Here is a 21,629-nt window from a genome sequence, read left to right on the forward strand (position 1 = left end):
TACTTCCTTGAATGTTTATATTCGTAGAACATAATATACACTAAAATACTAAATATTACATTTTATAATATACGTAGTAAGCACTCTATTTTCTTAAGATTATAATCATTTAAGAAAAAATATGTTAGATAATAAAATATTGTATACGTGAATATGACTCCGTTTATTAATATTTGTCATAGGGATTGAGCAAAAGCAAAATACTATACTAACACACTTCACTAACTCACTAACACATCTGTAAAACTATCACACAAGAACATTTTAAATTTAGTCTCGCCGTAATGAGGAGTGTTTGTCTATTACGCTAGCAGTTTATGAATCAAACTGAACATTCACAATATACGAAGGTTCCGAATTAATACACACACAAACACATACACACACATACTCACGCCTGTTTCCCGTCGAGGTAGTAGTAGTAGAGACAATTAAACGCCACTTGCTTCTATACTTACAAACCTCGAGCACTTCCTCTACATTCATAACTCTTTTCATAAATTCTCGCGGGTTGCGGGTGCTTCGGACCTTCCGTTTCTCAAAACGTCCCCAATTCAAGTCAATTCAATTCGTCCAAATCGACGTTTTACGACTTACTACTACGATTACTACCTTATATATTTTATAAGTCATTTTTTCTTCACTCATTCGCTCCAAATTCAAAGGTAATGCTTTTCATTATTGAATTGCTGTGCCAGACACTTTATCATAAATATAATATAATATTCCGCCATATCGTGTACCTTGGGCGCGTGCCGCGGCGGCTCGTGCGGGAGGGTGTGCACACGACGGACGAGCTCGGCGCCCGGCTGGCTGCCGGCCTGCCCCATGCTACTCCGCACTCCTCATCTGGAAATAAACGTCACTTGTAGTGCTAAATTCTAATATTTTTATTCAGAATAGTATATGAAATCACTTATTGAACGTCAAAAACCACACATTGGACAAATTTTGCCTCAAGCTTCCATATTAAATAAATAAATAAGAACGGACGCATGAAAGTCAGTGGACTTCTTCTGTTTTTGGAACGAAGTTCCTTAAAAATATATTTAGAATATATAAGCCAGGCAGGCTTGGAGTAGATAGGGATTTTTGCTGTGCGATCAAACTGCGAAAAAAATGTGAGACTAAAACCGTACCAAAAATATTTAACGGAAGTGCAATAGGTAGTTTTTTTTAAATATTTTTAAACAACATTTTATTTAATGTTTTTCTTTGGAATAATCTTTTTGGAAATCTTTTTTTTATTATTTTGATATATTTTATTTAAAATATTGACGAGAAACTTTAAAATATCTGTTTTTAAACTTTGTCCGTTGAGGTTTCGGGACATCTATTTTGTCCAAGAGCAAAGAGTTTCTTTCCACTTCTTATCATTAAAGCTCAACTTTTAGCAAAGTGGCGGTAAATGTCAAAAGAAAAGAAACTTGACATTCATAAGTGTCCAAAAGTGATTTTAATTTCTTTTAATTTGATTTATTGTACAGTGTATTATCAACATCTTTATTATCCTTTTCATCATTAAAGCCATTTAATTAAAAAAAACAATGTTTAAGATAAATTTGTGCGATCTATTGTAATGGAAGCGAAGGACAAACAGTGGTTCACCTGATGTAAAGTCTGTTACAACACAGGAATTACATGTCATGTCATAGACAATGTGATGTAAGTCGCGTGGCTGTCACTTTCATATATTTTTGATCATTATATTATTATTGATAGGATTCTTCAAAAAACCCAAAAATTCTGAGCGTCACTAAAACTGCGCTCGTCACTTTGATGTTAAGTCTCAACTCTCATTTGCCCAGTAATTTCACCAGCTGCGGCGCCCTTCAGACTGAAACATAATAATGTGTACACATTACTGCTTCACAGCAGAAATAGGCGCCATAATCTAACCGGTATCCTGTGCAAAAGAGCCTCACTGGTTATATTTATTTTACCTAATTTCCGATCCTTCGAGTCCCGCTATAGCGTTTATAATATAATACAACATAACGTATTGTTTAATAAAAAAGTCATAACCTCTGGAGGAAGCTGTGACAGAAGACTATGTTGTCGTCACGAACCACGATACTGACGATACTGTTTAGTAATCAGTAGGCCGAGAGCACAGAGTACCGTTGAACTGCCGCGAGGGTCGCCGGTTCAAGGTCGACGCGTGCACGCCGCACGCTAATAACAATCGCGACTCCATTTCTTTACGAACTGTATATATATATATATATATATACTACAACGTACAGTCAATAATTGTTTTGTTGTAGACTTCTCTACAACGTTGAAATGTTTGATCTAAATTTAGAGTTAACCATGTAGGTAGTTTTATGGGTAACAAAAATAATAAACATGAATTTTGACATTTTGATATTTTAAGTAATTTACCCCGCTACTGAGATTACATTTATAAATCTAAACGGTACTATATTGGTAGGAATAGAATATAAATATATTTATTTACCAATGGGAGTGACCATAACATATCATATTGGAAGAACAATTTAGTGAGAGGAATGGATGAACGGTACTTTGATGTATATTAATTGTTAGTTATTTACAGTAAGCTTTGTATTTATTAACTATTATTTTTGTATTCTGTTTAGTTTGTTTATTTATAATTAATTACTTACTTTAATATCTGTTCGTAATGGGGCTTTGACATGGGGAGAAGAACTGATAAGAAACTACCAGCCCATCTTTAATAAGATAACACAATTGCTCAGCCTATTTAATATAACCTTATAAAATTTTAGGTGGCCTGCCCAGAACCAGACAAGAATAGTTCTTGTCTATGGCATCATTATCCTCTATATAACCTACTTTACCTTCTTTGTCAAAGAATAATCATTATATTTCTTGAATTTGTGCTGATTGAGTACTAAATATAATAATAATGATACCGGAGGACGCAGTATTGGTAGGCTCCCCACAAGATGGACCGACGGTCTGGTCAAGATCGTGAGAATACGTTGAGGGCAGCGCAGGACTGATCGTCGTGGAAATCTTTGGGGAGGCCTTTGTCCAGCAGTGGACGTCTTCCGGCTGATGATGAGTACTAAATATACTTTCTGGTGTTGTATTGTAAAATTGAATATGATGGTGTCCTTAATTCTAGCTAACTTATTAAACGGCACGTACAGTTTATTCTTTCTTATTGAATTGAATGAATTCAAATCACATTTTTTCTTGAATTCGGTAATATATTTTCGGACATAAATTATATTAATATACATATATGATGAGGGAAGGGTTAGGATGTTTATTAACTTGAAAGTTTCCCGAAGCGAGTCTCTTGGTCGCATATTATAAATAACTCTATTAGAGGAGCACCAAACTACTATGAACATCCGCGGCATTTCCTCATTTGTCGAATCACAGGTCGACCTAAGTTTAGACTAGACTATGAGTGACTAACGAGAATTCTAGTGAGATTACTGGTACCACAACGGCGCCTTTTTCTGCCGTGAAACAGTAATGTGTAGCTAGTGGAATTACTGGGCAAATGTGGCTTAACATCTTGTCTCAAGGTGACTAGCGCAATTATAGTGCCGCTCAGAATGTTTGGGATTTCAAGAATCCTGAGCAGCACTGAATTGTAATGGGCATCATTTACCATCAGCTGAACGTCCTGTTCGTCTTGTCCCTCATTGACATAAAAATATAATTGTAATGGCGCGAAAGAAAAGAGAATAATATCGGTTCTGAGCGGCGCGGGCGACTCAAATGTAATAATAGTATTGCAAGTGAAACATAGAGATACACTTAATCATCAGATGCTAATGTGTCAGATCCGGCGAGCTCGGTGTCATCTGGTGATAGTTTACAACACGTTAAACCCACTGAGAACAACCCACCACCCACTCACAGACCCAGCCCCGTTCGTGAGCAGGATTCCCGAGTTATAAGTAGTCTGGGACGAGTTGGCCACCTACGTAGTACATCAATTATTACTGGTATTTAAATAGACTAGTTTTCATATGAAGGTGTTGCTATGCAGACTGTGAACTGTCCATCTTCCATCATAATATATATATAAACAGCCAGTCCAGAATATTTCTCAATACTGGAGTTGATCGATAAATATATTATATATACTTGATAATGTTAAGTATGTATATAGGCACATAAGTAAATTTGCTAGAAACTGTCGAAACCATAATGTTAACACCAGGAACGGATATAAAAAAATGCCTACTACTCGGCTAAGTCAAGTTAGTAAGTCTTTTGTGGGTTTAATGTTAATGCTTTTACAACATGATCCCAGAAAATGTTCAAAACAAATGTATTACAAAATTCAAAAGAATGGTAAAAAACGTTAGTGTGGTAAAGGTTAATTAAGGTAAAAATAACAGAAGTGAGTTTCTTAACGATACCACAGATTGGGAATGGAGCGACCGACCTCAGGCTATTACAATAAATTTTATTGTACGATATTACATAATATTCATATTTTTATGAAAAACAAGAAGACCGCTGAATTTCTTGCGCCCGTTCTTTTCAGGTCTGAGGCATTCTTTTTCGAATGAGTGGTAGTTTTTGACTAACAATAAAATGATATCATTACATATTTTGAATAAAAAATATTTGAATTTGAAAAATTATAGATCCAATTTTTATCATCAACACGATTTTTGAGTCCTATACTTAATAGTCCAATAAATGGAGTTATCTTGTAACCGTTTAAATGGATCATGTTAACGGTAGAAAATATGTCTAGGTTTTTCAAGTAATTTCCACTTGTCATAGAACGAACTTGTAATTAAAAGTAATTTGCCCATCTCTTTGGCTTAGGCAGAATTAATTTTTCAAGTTGAAATCAATACAAGTAAACATTAACAATAAAGTTTAATAATAACTTTCTGTAGTGTATATATTATTAGGTAATTATTATCACAGAACAATCGATGGAAACTCTTTTAAGTATTAATGACCTTCGTCCCTCGGAAATTAGTGTCATATAATTAATTATAGGAGCTCATTTAATGTTAGATGTATTCAATTGTTAGTATTGTAAATATGTGATTTGAACACAATATTCATTTGATTTTATTGCTTTAAATATTGTATTTAATGGTAAATGAGGTTATTTAAACACTTTTATTCCTCTCATTTGGCCATTTAGTAATACGTTTATATTCCTACAAATTGACATCAAGATCTCCGTAACGGTTTTCGAATCCTAATTAATTCGATGCGATGATAATATAAATGTGAAGATACGGCTCCTATCTTTGCCGTGAAGTAGATGTGTAAACATTACTGTGTTTGGGTTTGAAGGACGCGGTAGCTAGTGAAATTACTGGGCAAATGAGATTTAACATCTCATGTCTCAACAATAATATATAATCATGAGCGGCACTGACTTGCAATTGGCTCGTTCCATATAGTCATAAAAAATGAGGCTGAAACAAATAAACAAAGTTCATCACATATAGAAAAAAATCCACCAAATTAAAAGAATGGACGAAATAATGGTTGAAGGAAAACTAAAGAGATGAAGACACAACACTAATACAATAGACATAACTCGTCACATCGACTCCACATTAGAAGGAAATGGGGAAGGAGAACTACTTCGTTTAACCTTATTACTATAAAGAAGTTGTAACAAATCTCATGTTATACCAATTTCTTCCATACTTTAACTGTTATTTGTAACATGGAACGTTTCATTATCAATTGTAATTAGTATTGATAGTTGGTAGTCGTCCACTGCTGCGGATATAATAACGGGCAGTTTCACTTCAATCACATGTATATACGGTGCATACCTGTGTCAGACTAGGTTACTGTGCTTTCTGCACGCTGCTCTAAGTAAAGTCTTTGTATTTCTATACGATGCAAATTCCGTTATTACTTATTTATGTGCATACATTGCTAATGCCAGTGCAGTATTTAAATATTATAAGCCTTTCCTTATGTACGAACATGGTCAGACTACATCATTCATAGTTGCTGCAGTACATTTCTCACATAGTCGTTCTAAAAGATTCCTATTATACATCAAAATACTTGTTATGGTTATCGAATTAATTCAGGATCTATATATAGTATTATTTGTTTGTGCTCTAATGCTACGTATGTTTGACACTAATTTGAAATTTTTAATTTAAAACTCTTTCCAGATGTTGTTAAGGTGTATTCGATGTAAGTCAGATTGACACTTAGCAGGTCATTTAATGTTAGGACTTTAAATTTCAGAGTCTATATCAGTTATTGAGTAAAAAAAAACGTACTTTGTTGGTACTAACATTTTACGGCTGATGCAGGATTCGAATTGACGCTTGTAGACACTACGACTCCATCTAAAATTTATAATATAGGTCACGGATAGATCACTTGGCGCTGCTTAGGAAGCATTTATTACGGGGAGCTTCCATTTGCGGTGTTTTCGGGGCGATAAAACATGGGTACCTTTAAAAAAAGCGCGTACGACTTCCTTGAAGGCCGGCAATGCTCCTGTGATTCCTCTGGTTTTACAAGAGAATTTGGGCGGCGGTGATCACTTAACACCACGTGACCCATACGCTCGTTTGTCCTCTTCTCTTCCATAAAAAAATATAGATATCGTATTAAAGAAATCTAAATAATAATAATCTGATTCTAGAAAGTATACAGAATACATCGACCGACTTGTACAATAATTTAATTAATTAAAAGTAAGCTTGAGTTTCTTTCGTTTCCTCCGGTGTGAGGCATTTCTCTACCGAATTGGTGATATAATATGACATTCAAAAGGTGATTTTTCAATACGATTTTGAATAAAAGTATTTACATGAAATATTTATTATTCAAACAAAACATATCTTATAACTATATTTACAATACTATGACAACATAAAATTAAAACTACCATTACGTGGAAGCGTACCAAGAATACTGGCAGCATTTCTGCGTTGGATAGCTAGGCTGATCCGTTGACCGAGATAGCTGCCAGCGCTTGGGTTTCCAGTAGCCTCATTGAGGCGCGGAGATAGTATTTTGTACATTCTCCGCGCCTCTGGGCCCCACGGGCCAAGTGTGTCGACACCAAATGGTACAAAGACGTATGAATCACAGAGACCAACATATTTGCGACGCTTGTTGTCTTCGGCAGTCGAAGCAGCAGCCCCAGCACAAACTGACGTAACTTGGACATGAGAAGGAGCCAGAGTGTCGACGGAAGTCGCGTCCCACACCAGCGTCCTTCCCCGTGCCCAAGCTACCAGCGTCATTCCATCAGGACGCTTGCCATAGCGGCCGGTAATACCATTTGGCTCTAAAACAGCTGGTATATTAAGAGCGCCAAATGCCCTGCGAATGACTTCATTAATGCTGGCGTGACGACTGATCCGGCTTGCCGATTTTAGGCAGGATAACCCGTGACGCCAAAGTGCATCTACCTGAACGCCACATCTACATTGATGTGGCGTACAAGTACAGATACATACAAATACTTTTATGTACATCTACAAAAGTCTTTGAATTCAGTGCGGCATAGGTATATAGTTATCTTTTCATGTGGTATTATATTTAACTGGTTGTCACAAATACAAGAACGCTCGCTAGGTGACTCGGTACTTCAAACACGCAACCAATCACACATTTTGCCGTTTTTCACAAGTTTCACAAAGAAATTATTCTTCTACATCCATTAAGAGCCTAAGACGAAGCGTTAGCTTGAGACCTTTTTAGATTTAAGATTTCTAAAACCACAAACTGTCGCGTGTCTCGTGGCCGACACAATCGTCAGTGGGATAAGGACACCTGCAGCTCCGACTTCAAACCGCGTTCTGTTCTCGTCACTTTTCTCCTCGGATACAGAGCGGTGTTACGTTACTAAGTTACTAACAGTCTGTCAGCAAGCAAGCCGGGATTAAGTCCGTTAAGATAGGTTTATAACAAGAACAATAGTGTTTAGTGCTCGATAGCTCTGGTCCGATGTTCGACAAAGCGGAACAGCTCGATACCGCCGGTATCGGGCGGAGGCCTGTGTGGTGTGTCTTAGTCGACGCCTGCCGCGAACTCTCCTCATTAATAGCGGGGCCACCAAAACTGCGGTAATAAGCTTGTATTCTTGATATCTATATACTCCGAAATATGTTGAATATGGTGTATTAAAATATCTTAATTACAGTAAAGTTTTTTGTATGTGATTTGCATTGATGTGCATTTGAAATGCTATGCTCTGAAAAATAATCTCCTTGGCGAGTCAGCGAATATTTCTCACCAACTACGCTTAAAATAGTGTTGGTAATAATGAGTCTACTTACGTATTAATTTGCAGTCTTTTAATATAATGCACGCATTTTATTCTTTTTTTTTTTCAATTTGTTCAATTCTGATTCATATTGACCCAAAACATCATCACAGTATTATTATACGGGATCTATAGAAGTGTTAAAACATATTTTAATATATAAACAATAATTTATAAATCGCTGCAGCAGTGGCCACATTGCAAATCGTTCACAGTTACCCGAGTCCATGGACGCGGAAAATTATTCGTTCAACGCTTCCGTAATCTCTCCCGCTCTCGCCTGTGGCCCCATTATGGTGTTGTCATGAATCTAACAACATATAGATAGAGTTGCATACTTTCCTGCCAAATATTTCTAATTATTAAAAAACTTATTGGGGATTAATCGTCTCAAACAATTCACTACAAGCTTATTAATTTAATATTTTTTAACGACCAACATATTTGTAAGTCAAATCTTGTTATTATTAAATTTTGTGTCATGTAAAAGCCAAACAGTCGTTCGACAATTTAACCTTTACAAATTAACTTGACACAGTAAAGATAACATAATTTTCCACGTATTCCTTCGCAACATAATATGCATGGCGGTTCTTGGCTCATGAGCCAGAAACTCTGCTTCCTGTTTTTAAAATTAAAGTTATTATATTCTTTTTGAAATGGTATGTGTGGATTGATGCTCTATCTACTCTAATCAATAACTCTAGTTTTATCGCTAAGGGAAATTTAAATTCAAATACATTTTCAGTTTGGTTATTACATAATATAATATCTGATTGTTAGTATATTGAATTTTACTGCAGTCTCAAAAGATAAGCAAACATAGAAAGGTAACCGTTATATTTCAAATTATTTACATATGACTTAATAATTAATAACGCTATTTATATAAATAATAATAAAATAAAACTTAAATAATCTAACAAAACTAATTAATTACAAATAGAAAATATCATTAAGATCGCTATCGGCAGGTAAGGTGCCCATGAAGCTGGCAACGTTACCTCTTTGTAAAGCCAAACTTATCCTTTGACAGAGGTAGTCCTTGACTCTAGCTTTTACATAAATTATTTTACATTAACTTTTTTTACTTACTCGTGTAAGGCATTGAGGATTTGACGTTTGAGTATTTTTTTGTTGCATCACTTTATATATTTTTCACTTTATATATATTGTAATTGAAATTATTTGTAAAGAGATGTAGCTGTAAATGTTGATTTAAAAGAGTGGCAATGAGCTTCTTGATACTTCTTCTCATTAAAGCTATAGCACTAAACTTATTCGAAGTGGCGGTAAATCTAAAAAGAAAAGAAAACTTATGACATTCATGAGTGTCATTTCTTTGATCTACATGAATAAAGTGAATTTGATTGATTTGATTTGGAAATATAAATCCGCTCCGTCTATACATTTATAGGTAATGTTGCTTATTGGACAATGATCTTCATCAATATCGGATCGGATTGTTAATAGCACTTCTTGCTCGTCTAATTACTGATTCGTTCCATAACGCGTCATCCGATATAAAAGAAAACTACGAATATTTTCCACTACCTACTTGGATGACGATTGGTCACTTAGAGGTTTTATTTTTGTTAAGACTAGCTGTAAAATATAGCAATAATAGAACTTGTAATAAGTAATGTCACAGATTAACTATAATAGCATGAATAACGCATTTTGGTACTTGAAGATTAAAACAATTATATTTATTACTATTAAATTAAACTGTAAACTGTATTTCTCACCGTAACCTGTGTCATATGATCAATTGTTTCGAAACCTATCTTGTTTCGTTTACAGAAACAAGTATACGATTCTGTTGAAGCTATTGTATACAAGTCCTTTCAGGTTCATTTCAAAAGACTTAAACCTTAAACTTATTCTATGCTGACCATTATTTTCATCACCTGTACCAATTATCCTTGACTTACGTTCGATGAACCGTTCGCACACACTTTTTTATGAAAATAAGAGACAAGACGAACAAGACGTTCAGTTGTTGATTGATACGCCCTATTCATTACAACAAAATGCCGCTCAGGATTCTTGAAAAACCCCATAAATTCTGAGCGGCAATATAATTGCGCTCGTCACCTTGAGACATAAGATGTTAAGTCTCATTTGCCCAGCAATTTCACTAGCTACGGCACCCTTCAGACCGAAACACAGTAATGTTTATACATTACTGCTTCACGGCAGATATAGGCGCCGTTGTGGTACCCATTATCTAGCCGGCATCCTGTGTAAAGGAGCCTCCCATTGGTGAACTATACACTATTTTGCTTTCATCCATCACTTTTCTTTCGTTCGTTATATTTGGATACGGCCTCACATATTATATTCACATTGTTATATGTATAATCTTACAAAAAAGTTAGCCTTATAATATAGCCTTCAAACATTCCTCTAATATTAATATAAATAATGTCTGATTAAATAATGTCTAAGTTAGTGTAGTTGACTGCCAATAGAGTGTAAATCAACTTAATATGTATAATTTTAGATATGGAAAACGAAAATCTAAACGACTTATAGATATAAAATACAAGATTCGGTTCGATTTGATATTTGCAGTAATTGTGATTCAACTAACGTTGGAATAATTTATTTTAATACACTTAGATAAAAATAATAGCACTTATGAATGTCAAAGTTGAATATTTAACCTTATATCACAATTTCGGAAAAGCTTTAATGAGAAGAAGTGGCGAAAAGCTTATTGCCACTATTAAATCAATATTAAAAACTTTATATTTTGAATACGATGTATGGCTGCCAATCATGGACTTAAACTCGTGAAATGTTTACCAAACTCGCAACTTACCAATATGCTATGGAGAGAAGTATTCTGAACGTGAAAAGATCAGACAGACTAAAAAACCGCGTCATCAGAAGTAAAACAAAAGACATCGATGTCAAATCCAAAATTAGAAGACTCAAATAAGGAGCAAGAAAGTGACAAGATGGTATCCCAGGGAAAGGAAAAGGAAAGAGGTAGACCCCAGAAAAGATGGGAGGACGATATCAGGGAAGTGGCAGGAGTAACTTGGAACAGAGTGGCTCAAGAAAGACACGAATGGAAACGGTTGGAGGAGTCATGCCAAACGGCCTTTGCCGATTGGCAAACAGATCCACAAAAAATAAAAAAAAATACAAATACTAGAATAAGTTATTTTGTTTCTAATGTTTTATGTTTGCTTTAGAGTATTGTTAGTTATCTATGTTAGTTAAGATCTGAATAATGGCTATATTATCATTATTATTATATTTTGAATACAATCCATGCAAACTGATGCAAGAAAATAGTCAAACATTTCTACTTAGTGAAAAAATAAAAATATAAAAAGATCATAAAAAACCACAAGAGATACCTCTTGAGTTGAGATACGTATTTGAGTTCAGTGGTTGTATTAATTCACACACCTTTATATAAACATATAAATAGTTGAATTAATAGAAAAAATAAAGCATTAAACTTAATAACAAAACAGAGTGGATAATGTCATTAGCATCTAGCATCCAGAACACAATGCGTGGACCTGCCATCGCTGACTCGCTCTACGACGCCGTCACAAGCAGTAGCAATGTAGCATGCTATGCGGCATGCCTATGCCGTAGTCTGCCGCGAGAACTGAACCAAATAACAAGAAATCGTATGTAATGTATACCTCTAATAACAATAAATTTGCAGTAAGGAACCATCTATTTACTAATAATATTGACATATAAATGATATTTATAATTTTAGTTAATAATAATTGTATTACGCAATAGTTGAGTACGTCACAAGGTGTAGTTATATATTATATAACTAAGTCCTCCGCCGCACCTGTACGTCTTTCTATTCGCGATAAACTCAAAAACTACTGCACCGATTTTCATGCTGTTTTCACCAATAGATAGGGTAGTTCTCGAGGGAGGTTTTAGTATATAATTTGTTAGGGTTTTGCATATATTTTTGTATATATTAACGATATTTGTTGGAGGAGTCACAGAAATTGAGCCGTTTGGGAGCCTTCAATGAAAACGCTGTCCAAATACTTTGAGATATATAACAAAATAATGTATGGCGGAATTGTATCTTATATAGGCATACAGAAAAGTTTTAAGGATACATACTATATCGGTACTATAAGCGGTAATGTAAAAGCTGCTTAGTTTTCACAAATACGATATTAATCCTAATCATTTTAAATAACTTTTATAAAGAAGTCAGTACTAATGATTCATGAAGAAATAAATTTAAAAGTCTTATAAAAAAAGAAGATTATCTTTACGATGAGGTGGCCTGGGGAGCAGATTATGTCTATCATCAGCAATTACTTGTACACAACATTACATTCATGGTATTATTTTGAAAAAGAGTGTTTATAAGAGTTTCTTGTGCCGTTTCTTCTCTCTCAGATATCAGAGTGTCTTATTGTTCGGTGCTGTGGTACCTAGTGATTCAATTTACAACAAATAATTGATTCACGACAGCATCACAGCATCAGCTAATGAATGGTGACATCTGTTGATATCAGTAATGGTTATCTGGTATATAAATCTTGTTTATGCATTTCTAACTTATTTGCAAATGCCAATGAGTGGCCGTGGTCAAATTGTATATATTCTTCTAGCAACTGTCATTATAATGTTATCTTTTAATCGAAGGAACGACACCAACAGACAAAGCGACCAAGCCTGTGAACGCCTGGTCAAAGAACATTGAGTTCAGAGGTAATCGCGTTATTATATTTGCAGCATAATTGCTCGTCTTTAAACTAAATGTTCAAAGAAAGGCCCCAATTGTGTCGCGGCATTGTCGTTGTTAAGGTGGGAAAGTCCCATGAGACGAGCGGCAAGTGATTCTCCGAGTGATTAGCTGATTACCACGGGAGAGTACTGTTACGAGAGCTACCGGACGGGCGTGGAGCGATCCGCGCTGTGATAAACTGAATAACAGAGATCTTATATGAGGACTACACAATGTTATAAGCAAAATCTTTTGAAATATGAGGAAAAACGAGCAAATGGATGACCTGATGTAAATGATCACCGCTGCAACACCAGAGAAATGACAGGAACGGACTTTTAGGAAGATGTGCTCGCTTTTTTGAAGGTATCAATGTCTTATTGTCCTAGAAGCACCGTCCAAGAAAGCTCATTCAACAATTTGACTGTAAGTACCTGAAAGTTCCTTGAAAACCACATTGTGGAAGAACACTAGATATCCAGATGTATGTTTGGTGTATTTGAGACGTATCGACCCAAGATCAAATTCGGTGGCCGGGATTAGGTCAAACAGCTCTTCGGAATACTCACTGGGGCACTGGGTCCCCGATAATTCAAGCTGCTTTGCGTTCCATGCGGTCAAATGGATCTAGCTAATACAGGGGTGCGTCAGATCAGAGATGACAGCAATACCCCTTATGTTGCCAAACCTGCGCTTTTTAGAGAGCTACAATATGGGCCGGCTTGAAGTATTGCCGTGCTCTATTAATGAAGCCTAGCTTATTCGAAGTCAATTTGGGTTTGCCTTCCAGATTGACCAGGAAATTGCCAATCGCCTGAGATTTCGAGACCCAGTATTCCAATACGTATCGCAGTGCCATTGTTAAATTATTCATTATATAATATTAGAAGGATTATCGAATCATTTAGAAAAAATGTTTTATGTCATGTTTCATTTCACCTGTTGCCGCTCAATATATTCTTGATTATGTTATGTGTGTACATAGGCATATTAGCGAATTTTCTAGAGAACTGTCATAATCATAATGTTAACACCAGAAACAAAAAATATAAACTTGTTATGCCTACTACTTGGTTAAGTCGAATTAGTAAGTGGGGCGATATATGGTTTTGCAACACGATCCCAGAAAATGTCCAAAAGTAATATATTACGAAATATTACAAGACGTTTATATGATAAAGGTTACTATTGTTACTAAGGTTATTATATAATTGACTTTCTTAATGATACCTGATATTGAGAATGGAGTGACCGCCGGACAGGCTATTAAAATTATAAATTTGATTCTATAGAAATTTTATAAAAAAAAGGTTTTGACTTTCGATATATTTCAATTGAAAAATTTGAATTTGAAATGTCGATTAAGTTATATAATTTAAAATAAAGACCGACTTAAAACCTATCAATAGGTAGCACATATAAATAATAGCATTTTATTAATATTAAAGGTAAAGGTGTATTAAATTAAATTTTTAGTTATTTGATACTTTTCAGTTGTTGAAGTCGGTTTTATAAACGTAGTTTTTTTATGAATATTTTTGTTTACGTGGATGATATAATTTTAGTTTGTGTACAGGTTTTTTAGGAGTTTTCATTTTCATTTCATTTGAAGTCTTATCCATGCCCCGATAAGTTGGGTTTTAGGCTACCTCTAATTCATAGCTAACAAACGTTCTTCACGATATTTCAGTGTCTCACAAGAACGTGAAATAGTGTTTATTAGTATAATATGAGGGAAAACATTTTTATGGGTTATATTGTGGTAACTTATCCCAGCCCATCAATCTGAAAACAATGTCGTAGAAGGTTCGTGTTCAAACCTTGGTTGTATATATAAAAGATTAGTGTATGTAATGTACGTGTAAAGAGGATGATCATAAAAAGATTATCAGAGGCCATAAATGATGATATTATTGTAAGTCTTGGTGAACATCTAAGTAACAGTACATCAAGCCCTGGCTTACGTAGTTTCATTGTATTACATAATATAATATTTGGCACATTGACTCGCGACGAAGCTTACGATGATTTATATATGAAAATACACACGATCAAATTGATGATATAGGTCAAGTTAAGTGTCCGATCACTTCGGAAAAGGTTGAGATAAAATGTGAAGGAGTGGCAAGAAACTCATTGTCATCTTTTATAGCAGTTAACAGCTTCAATGTTTTATAATTCAATTACAATATATTATGTAAAGTGATGCTACAAAAATACTCAAACGTCAAGTACACAACGCCTTGCACGAGTAAGTAAAAAAAAAAGTAAATAATTAAGTAAAAACAAAAGCTATTGAATACAGTAGATGCAACCATCCATAGACAACGTAAATAAATAAATAAAGATATTATGCGAGCATTTTATGAGCGATAATAAAAAAATATTAACTTTAATTTTAAAAACATATTATTATGATATTTTTATATTGGCCCTGGTCTATCTTAAACATGTTTACTTCGATAATATAAAGCTAATGCGGCTCTTGCGAAAGTAGAAATGTTTTAAATTGTTGTTCATCATTTTTTTAATGTAATTTATTCCATTTGTAATGTTTTTAAAGTGATAACTCTCACTTCTAGTCAAAATTCTAGTTCAAATTTTATTTGTGTATCTAATTTATTATTATAATGTGTAATCTATTTGAATTATAACGTTATCATGGTCCACGTGTTTCGAGGCTGCTAGATATTATCAAGTACAGTAATCAGTGCGCGAACTTTCATTAGTGGAATCCCACTACATTATTGTGTAAATATTAGAGGGAAACTGTGAGTGACACACTGCACTACAAACTTGTGTTTTGTTGATGTTCTCGGTAAAGTTTGCACACGTAAAGAACTCGGCGGAAATGCATTCTGTTAACTGTCTTGTTAATACAGCATTTCGTGTATCTGGTATTTTTTATTTAATTATTTAATTCAGAGAGATCTCCATATATATTAGTAAGTGTATTATTAACAATATTTCTTATGAACTATGTTAGTATTATTAGTAAATTATATTTATAAACCTAGACCTAACTGTATCCAGTGTTTCTGGAAGGAACAGTCAGCTCTGGAAGCAATCATCTTTAGGCTGTTGTTACTGCTTCCACGGAGGCGCTGCAACATGGAGACAGCTTTTTTGCGCATTATGGCATGTCAACCATCCACAGATGCAACATGAAAATATTCCAGAAGCTCTACAACGCCATGGTAGCCCTAACAGCCTCCTAAACGCATTATTATATGTGACACGTAGAACGCTATAAGCCCCGCGCGAATATGACACCCACAAGCCGCTCGAGTAAAAAGACTGGCAGAATGTTTTGAATAATAACGCTTTAACATTATTTGTGCTTCGTGCAAACCTGCGGTATGAGTTTTAGTTGTTATTCTGAGAGTTGGTATACAATATTCATTTTCTTTATGCGATTTTGTTAAGCAATAAAATCGCACTCTTCGTCATACCTGGTGTTTGAGTGAGGTTCAAATAACTACCAGTGTAGTCGAATTGGGCAGATGTTATGTCAGTACATTTATGAAAAGTTAATATACGTTCACAAAAATCGTCACCTTTTTGCTCTTAATAGTGATTTTCATTATTATAATACTAGAAATAAGGGATTGCTTGTAACTAAAATTATATGCTTCATAAGATACATATTATTAGTTTTAAGGGTAAATGTATTCACTTTAATAATAAAATCCCAGCCACTGTTCAGGCATTATATATAAATAAATTTAAACGTTTTATAAAAAAAAGGGCTCTAACTAAATCCTACTACTCCACAGCTGAATATATAAGTCAACCGACAGCCTGGGACTAGATTATGATTATTTTATAGCAATAGTAATGACAGTACAATATTGTATATTTTATTAAAAAGTGAGCAAAAAAGAATGCTGGGAGAGATTCTTGCGCCGCTTCTTCTCTCTCATAGCGCTAAGCGGTAGTAATATCTTTATATAATATAAAGGAATCAATTTTGAGAAAATAAATGCCTTTATGATGATGCCAAAAGGAAAAGGCTTTTGGGAACTCGTTTTTATATACGAGATCAAACGGGCCTACATACAGTTATTTTTATTAAGAAAATAAAAATACGTTGTAGGTATAAATGCCGATTCACGTTAAACTGATTTTGTTCAATAAATAAATATTTGAAGTAGAACCAGTCCCATTAGCGGGCGGGCCGTGCCCTTCTGACACACAAACCGATAACAACGTTATCACAAACGCGCAGGCTGTTCTTAAAAGTCGCATTTCTATTGAGTGTGTACATTGTACACACGCGCGCTGGAGGAGCGGGCTATATCGACAAACTGAACACAGTAACGGCCGTTTTCAATAACCTTTTTATCATTAGTTTAACTTACGCTTACCTACATTTCAATAACCTATCGACAGATAGCATTGGACTATCGGCCGTTTTCAATAACGTATTTCTAGTTACGGATACATTGCTGTCACCGTTTAATGGAAAGATCTTATCTGTCCAATTCTTTATATCGATAGGTTATTGAAATGTAAGCAAGCGTAAAAGGATAGATTTGTCTACCTCTAGTAAGTTAAACTAAGGATAGATAAGTTATTGAAAACGGCCGTATAACTATATTGGACATAACTATGGATAGATAAGATCTTGTCACTAAACGGTGATAGCAATATATCCGTAACTAGAGATACGTTATTGAAAACGGCCGTAAGTAGTGTCAATGCAACTCTAACAGAGATCCACAGAGAAATTTACTTATTTTCATGGATCGTAGTAACATACTTCTTAACAATAATAATTGATAATTAATTGTCAATAGTAAACTTAATATATTTAAAATACCAAATTATAAATGAATACAAAAAATGTAATATTATATTTAAATTAAGTCATTAATTGAACATGTCGTTTCAAGAGAAGAAAAGGCTTTAGCGAATATTTAGATTACAATAAGTAAGCTAGGTTAAATGTCTTAAAAGAAAGTCAGTCCCCTTTCTTGAAAGCTGGATCTGCCCTTACAAATTACAAAGCAATCTGTCAAATCAAACCTATTTCCCCTTATGATTTGTTGATTTAAGAAATAATATCCAAAGTATTGGCGTAGCTCATTTTAATTCAATTCCTCTCCGACTGTTGCAAGGAAGTATAAACAATGATTTTTTCCTATCTGGTGTCTCGCTATAGCTTACCCTCTTATTCCACAGATATATAGAGTTTAAATAATATTTCTATGGATAATTGACGATTCAAAACGGCTTATTATAATACGTTAAACAAACCCAGTCAAACCATCTTGTCTCGAGATTGTTTACACTAAATAAACGAAGGTCAAACATATCAATGGTCAAAAGTTTGTGTTTGACAAATAGAAACTGTGAACAAACAATGTGATGATAGGTATGGAGTATGGACGCGGTGATGTCGAGGATGAAGTGGCCGAATGGTGTCATGATGTATACAGATAACGTATTTATTGAGGCTCGTAATAACATGTGTATTAAACACAAATCAAATTTGAAAACAACATTTTATGAGCGATGCGGGGCTCGAACCCACGAGATTCGCCACTATATACAAGACTATAATAGCTCAGATGGGACATTGGATGATCCGGGAAGCAGAAGACCCCGGTTCGAATCCAGATGTCCTATTAGGTTTTTTTTTTATGTTCAAGTTGTGTACCTTCTTAAAAATCCGAGCAGGACTCGGTCGTTCAGGTTCTTATACTTATGCATTATCTAAATTTGGAGTTGTTTAGTTCTTCACGAAAATTCAAGTATTATATTAACTACGTTTACTGTCATCTAGTTATTAGAACGGTTGAACTTTAAAATCTTATTCGCCAATAATAACACTGTACCAGTAAGAAACGATTGTTACTTGTCTTAGGTATAATTACACACAAAAGTATATATATGAAACGTGTACATTTTCTTATAAGTATATTCTCAATTGACAAGTTTCCATCTGTGGAGTTTGTGAAAGACGTTTAGATTTCACATCCTCCACTCAAACAACACAGCAATTATACCGCACTAGAACTTGCTTTTAATCATTTCTATCTAGTAGCTTTATAAGAATATATCGTTTTACTTAGACTCGGACAAGAGTTAAAGATAAATAATAATAAAAATAGTTTAAGAAACTAAAAACCACGCTTTGGTTGAAAAGATAATGGTTGAAATTTAAAATGAACATCAATTCCTGCCGACGACAGTAGAAAAAATTATATAAATTAACAAAAATCTTATTTTGCAAATTGAAAAATGGAATAATTTTATCATATTAATTAAAAATTGTCATCGCTCATCGATAAATTTAGTTAGTTTAGGTTGGAGTTAAGGCGACCTAGGGTTTTTACCAGTGAGAAGCTTTATTGCAAAGGCTGCCGGCTAGATTATGGGAACTACAACAGCGCCTTTTTCTGCCGTGAAGCAGTATGTGTAAGCATTATTGTGTTTCGGTCTGAAGGGCGCCGCCGCCATAGCGAGTGTTATTACTGGACAAATGAAATTTAACATCTCATGTCTCAAGGCGACAAGCGCCATTGTAGTGTGACTGGTGATGCCGTATACACGGGCCATGCAGGTCTCTCTCGGGAAATCGTCGACCAGTGCCGGGAGAAACTTGTGTCTTCTATCGAGTCCTCTCTCGAGAAGGTCGCGGAATGGGGTAAATTGAACCTTGTCCAATTTAACCCCCAGAAGACTCAAGTTTGCGCGTTTACCACTAAAAAAACCCCATTTGTCGTATCACCGCTCTTCGACAACACTTCTCTTAAAGCCGCGCCTAGTATCGGAATACTGGATCTCGAAATCTCGAGCGATTGCCAATTCCGTGGCCATCTGGAGGGCAAAGCCAAATTGGCTTCGAAGAAGCTGGGCGTCATCAATAGAGCACGGCAATACTTCAGGCCGGCCCACATTCTAGCGCTCTACAAAGCGCAGGTCCGGCCACACATGGAGTATTGCTGTCATCTCTGGTCTGGTGCACCCCAGTATCTGCTCGATCCATTTGCGCCGCGTGCAACGTAGAGCAGCTCGAATTGTGGGGGACTCAGTGCTCTGTGAACGGCTGGATCACTTGGCGTTGCGTAGAGGCGTCGCTTCATTGTGTGTCTTCTACCGCATTTATCACGGGGAGTGTTCCGAAGAGCTGTTTAACCTGATTCCTACCGCCGAATTTCACCTTCGCACGACACGCCACAACTTAGGATATCATCCCCACCATCTGGATGTGTGGCGAATCTCCACAGTGCGGTCTTCAAGAAGCTTTCTCGCTCGTACTACAAAGCTGTGGAATGAGCTTCCTTGTGCGGTGTTTCCCGGACGATACGACATGGGTACCTTCAAAAAAAGCGCGTACACCTTCCTTAAAGGCCGGCAACGCTCTTGTGATTCCTCTGGTGTTGCAAGAGAATGTGGGCGGCGGTGATCACTTAACACCAGGTGACCCGTACGCTCGTTTGTCCTATTCCATAAAAAAAAAGCACTCAGAATTTTTGAATTATTTTTTTCATAAATTCTGAGCGGCACTGCATTGTAATGGGCAGGGCGTATCAATTACCATCAGCTGAACGTCCTGGTCATCTCGTCCCTTATTGTCATAAAAAAGGTGTAAGGGCTAAGGAGTCAGTATTTCCGTTATGACCAGGGCGCCACCCGTCGAGCTACTTCAAACATAAATAATATAAAATCAGCACCGAACTTAATATTAATAACAGCCTGATCGTCACACAGATTGTATCCCTATTGTTTATATCACCGGGCGGCGACAGGTGTGGCCGCACTGTATTTACCTGAAACAATCCAAACCACAATCAATCCAGTTGTACAATTTAAAATTAACGGCGGGACCTCCCCTGGGTGCACATTGATATATATTTACGAGCCCAAAGATGATGTTTTTAGAAAATAAATTATTCATGAAGAAATATCAATCACATCAGATGCCGCGGCAGCACTTTTTCGGGTAGTTTTTTTTATGGAAGAGACGAGCGTACGGGTCTCCTGGTGTTAAGTGATCACCGCCGCCCACATTCTCTTGTAACATCAGAGGAATCATGAGCGTTGAGGGCCCTTTCTTTTAGTACGCTGACATTTTCTGACGGAGGAACGGGGGTTGGGCTCCGACCCTCCATAATACAGTTTACGATAATTACAACAATTCTTGCTTAAGGCTATGTTCAGCTGGAGATAGAAGCCTTTGAAATTGATTGGTGCAAAAATGAAAGTCACGGAATTACGAATTCTCACTAAATAATACTGGTAAAGAGATGTACTTTTATATGTATTAATTCAGTAAAATGTATGGCTCTTAGCATCTGCGAGCTGGTTGAATATAAAGTCATCTGATTTTAAAGAATTGATATAAATAACAATCACTAGAGGTCAGTATTCCATATGTTGGATAATATTATGTACGAACGTAACAAGTTATAATTATTTGGGAACGCAAAACAAAGTTCATCCAAAACAATTCTTTAACATCTCCAGACGTGTTTATCGCGAGTATACAATTCTTCACCTTATTGCAACAATGTGGCCGCAGAATAAGAAATTGAAACTATTTTGTGTTTAGATCTCTACATAACCATAGATAGTGAGTCAACGTCACACTAGATAACGCAATCAACGGGGTGCGGTATAAAGAGAGCGTCTTCAACATAACGG

General features: G+C 35.5%; 1 protein-coding gene across 3 annotated transcripts in view; it reads right to left on the reverse strand.

Moving 5' to 3' along the window:
* Positions 1-21,629, reverse strand: part of LOC126976320 (uncharacterized) — a 129,255-nt gene that overhangs the window by 48,246 nt on the left and 59,380 nt on the right. For all 3 annotated transcript variants that reach the window (XM_050824601.1, XM_050824600.1, XM_050824602.1), the window contains exon 3: positions 744-849. In XM_050824601.1, the coding sequence (XP_050680558.1) occupies positions 744-830 (87 nt within the window). In that variant the 5' untranslated portion in view covers positions 831-849. The remainder of the gene's footprint in view (positions 1-743; positions 850-21,629) is intronic.

This window comes from Leptidea sinapis, chromosome 40 (genome assembly GCF_905404315.1).
Source record: "Leptidea sinapis chromosome 40, ilLepSina1.1, whole genome shotgun sequence".
In the NCBI taxonomy this organism is placed as follows: domain Eukaryota; kingdom Metazoa; phylum Arthropoda; class Insecta; order Lepidoptera; family Pieridae; genus Leptidea; species Leptidea sinapis.